At 39.5% G+C, this 1,415-nt stretch overlaps 1 protein-coding gene across 1 annotated transcript; it reads right to left on the bottom strand.

Annotated features, from left to right (window-relative positions):
- Positions 1 to 238: 238 nt before the first annotated feature.
- Tsp_13683 (hypothetical protein) lies at positions 239 to 736 on the bottom strand. Its single transcript, XM_003366205.1, has 2 exons — positions 710 to 736; positions 239 to 547 (listed from the first exon to the last, which is right to left on the bottom strand). Exons 1-2 carry the CDS (start codon positions 734 to 736, stop codon positions 239 to 241), a joined length of 336 nt encoding a protein of 111 aa, XP_003366253.1.
- Between the last annotated feature and the right edge of the window lie 679 nt (positions 737 to 1,415).

The raw sequence follows: 1,415 nt of genomic DNA, 5'->3' as shown, positions 1-1,415 counted from the left end.
CCGTACATAAACAATAGACTGCTGGCACCAGCTTGCCCGCCAAAAAGGTATGGATGGTAAACAGTTTTTGATACCATTGTGGTACAATCTTGAATGTACCATCCAATGCCCAGGTTCGCCTGGTTGCCATCAGTCTAATGTTAGAACCCGTAGCCAATACCAATATATGACTCGATGCACTCTGCCACAGCAAAAAATCTTCACCGGCCATTGTTGTCCTGAATGCGTCAGGGATTTGCTAGTTCCGACGATGTTCAGGCAGTTTTAGGTATTGCTCTGTCTGATGGCTGTACATCGTGGACTTCATCCGCTTGAAAAGCGGAAAATGGCCAGATGCAGATGGCACAGCGGACGCGGCGGAAACTTCATCGTAAATGGCGAGGATGGATATTGTTTCTTCCGCGCCTCTTTTTTTCAAAACCGCCTTTTTTTCCATTTTGTATGCTAAATGCTCATCCACTGTGCAGCTTTCGATGTGATCCTTTTGCGTGATCACATATGTCACATCCAGGTTTGTCCATATGACACCCTTGCAGCCTTCTCTGCCCTATACCAAAGTAACCTAACCCTTAATAACGAAGGACACACACTGTACATTTAGCGCATACTTTTGAGCAAACCCAATGTTTTCTCTGTTTATTGGTGTATCTCAATTTGTATATGTCCTTCCTTGAGAAACAAGAGACGTACTTCCGCCATGATTTGTTACAAAACGCAGCTCAGAAATATCAGCCATTGTGAAAATGATGAACAGAACAGAAAATGATTCAAATAACTCTCGAATGCAAAACGCAGGACCAAACAAAAATGAATTGGACGGTTTTGAATTCTATTTTTAATAACCATTTTGCAACAATATTTATTTTCATTTCATATTTTATCTACAATTGAAGATCAACTTGTGATATTCCTTGTGGCACTAATGCCTTTTGTTGATACTGACAGAATAAAATTAATCACACACAAATGGCGCACAAATGCTGACATCAAACAATGCGATGTCCACTGCAGAGTGAATTTGAAGCAGCTTTAACTGCTATTCTGCTTGGTGCTGTCCATCGCTTTCATTCCGCTTTCAAAATGTTTTACTTTTATTTATCTGAGTTCATCAGAGAAATTTCGTTTTAGCTGGCAATTATATAAGAATTATGTATAAGATGCGCTTATCCATTTGTTAGAAATTGCTCTAATACAAAGCATCGATTATGCCAAATGCACCGATTTCCCTCCTGATATATAAATCTGCTCTCACTATTTGTAAATAAATGTGCTGCCAGTTGAAATTTATCAAGATTGGATATTAACTTCCGGGTGTAATGTTAGAATAGTGAATAATCTGTTTGAAAATCTGGAATGTGTAGCACACTTCCAATTTCCGGGTACTATGCTACGTTACGCGTTAGCTCGCATTTCAC

This window comes from Trichinella spiralis (genome assembly GCF_000181795.1).
Source record: "Trichinella spiralis strain ISS 195 chromosome Unknown Scfld6386, whole genome shotgun sequence".
Lineage (NCBI taxonomy): Eukaryota > Metazoa > Nematoda > Enoplea > Trichinellida > Trichinellidae > Trichinella > Trichinella spiralis.
The sequence above is the reverse complement of the archived record's forward strand: the minus strand, read 5'-3'. Positions and strand labels throughout refer to the sequence as shown.

Excerpts from the sequence above, each read along its gene's own strand:
- Tsp_13683 (XM_003366205.1), bottom strand. The coding sequence starts at position 736 with ATGGCTGATATTTCTGAGCTGCGTTTT. Across the intron at positions 548-709 it reads ATATTTCTGAGCTGCGTTTT|GGCAGAGAAGGCTGCAAGGG; the intron begins GTAACAAATCAT and ends ACTTTGGTATAG.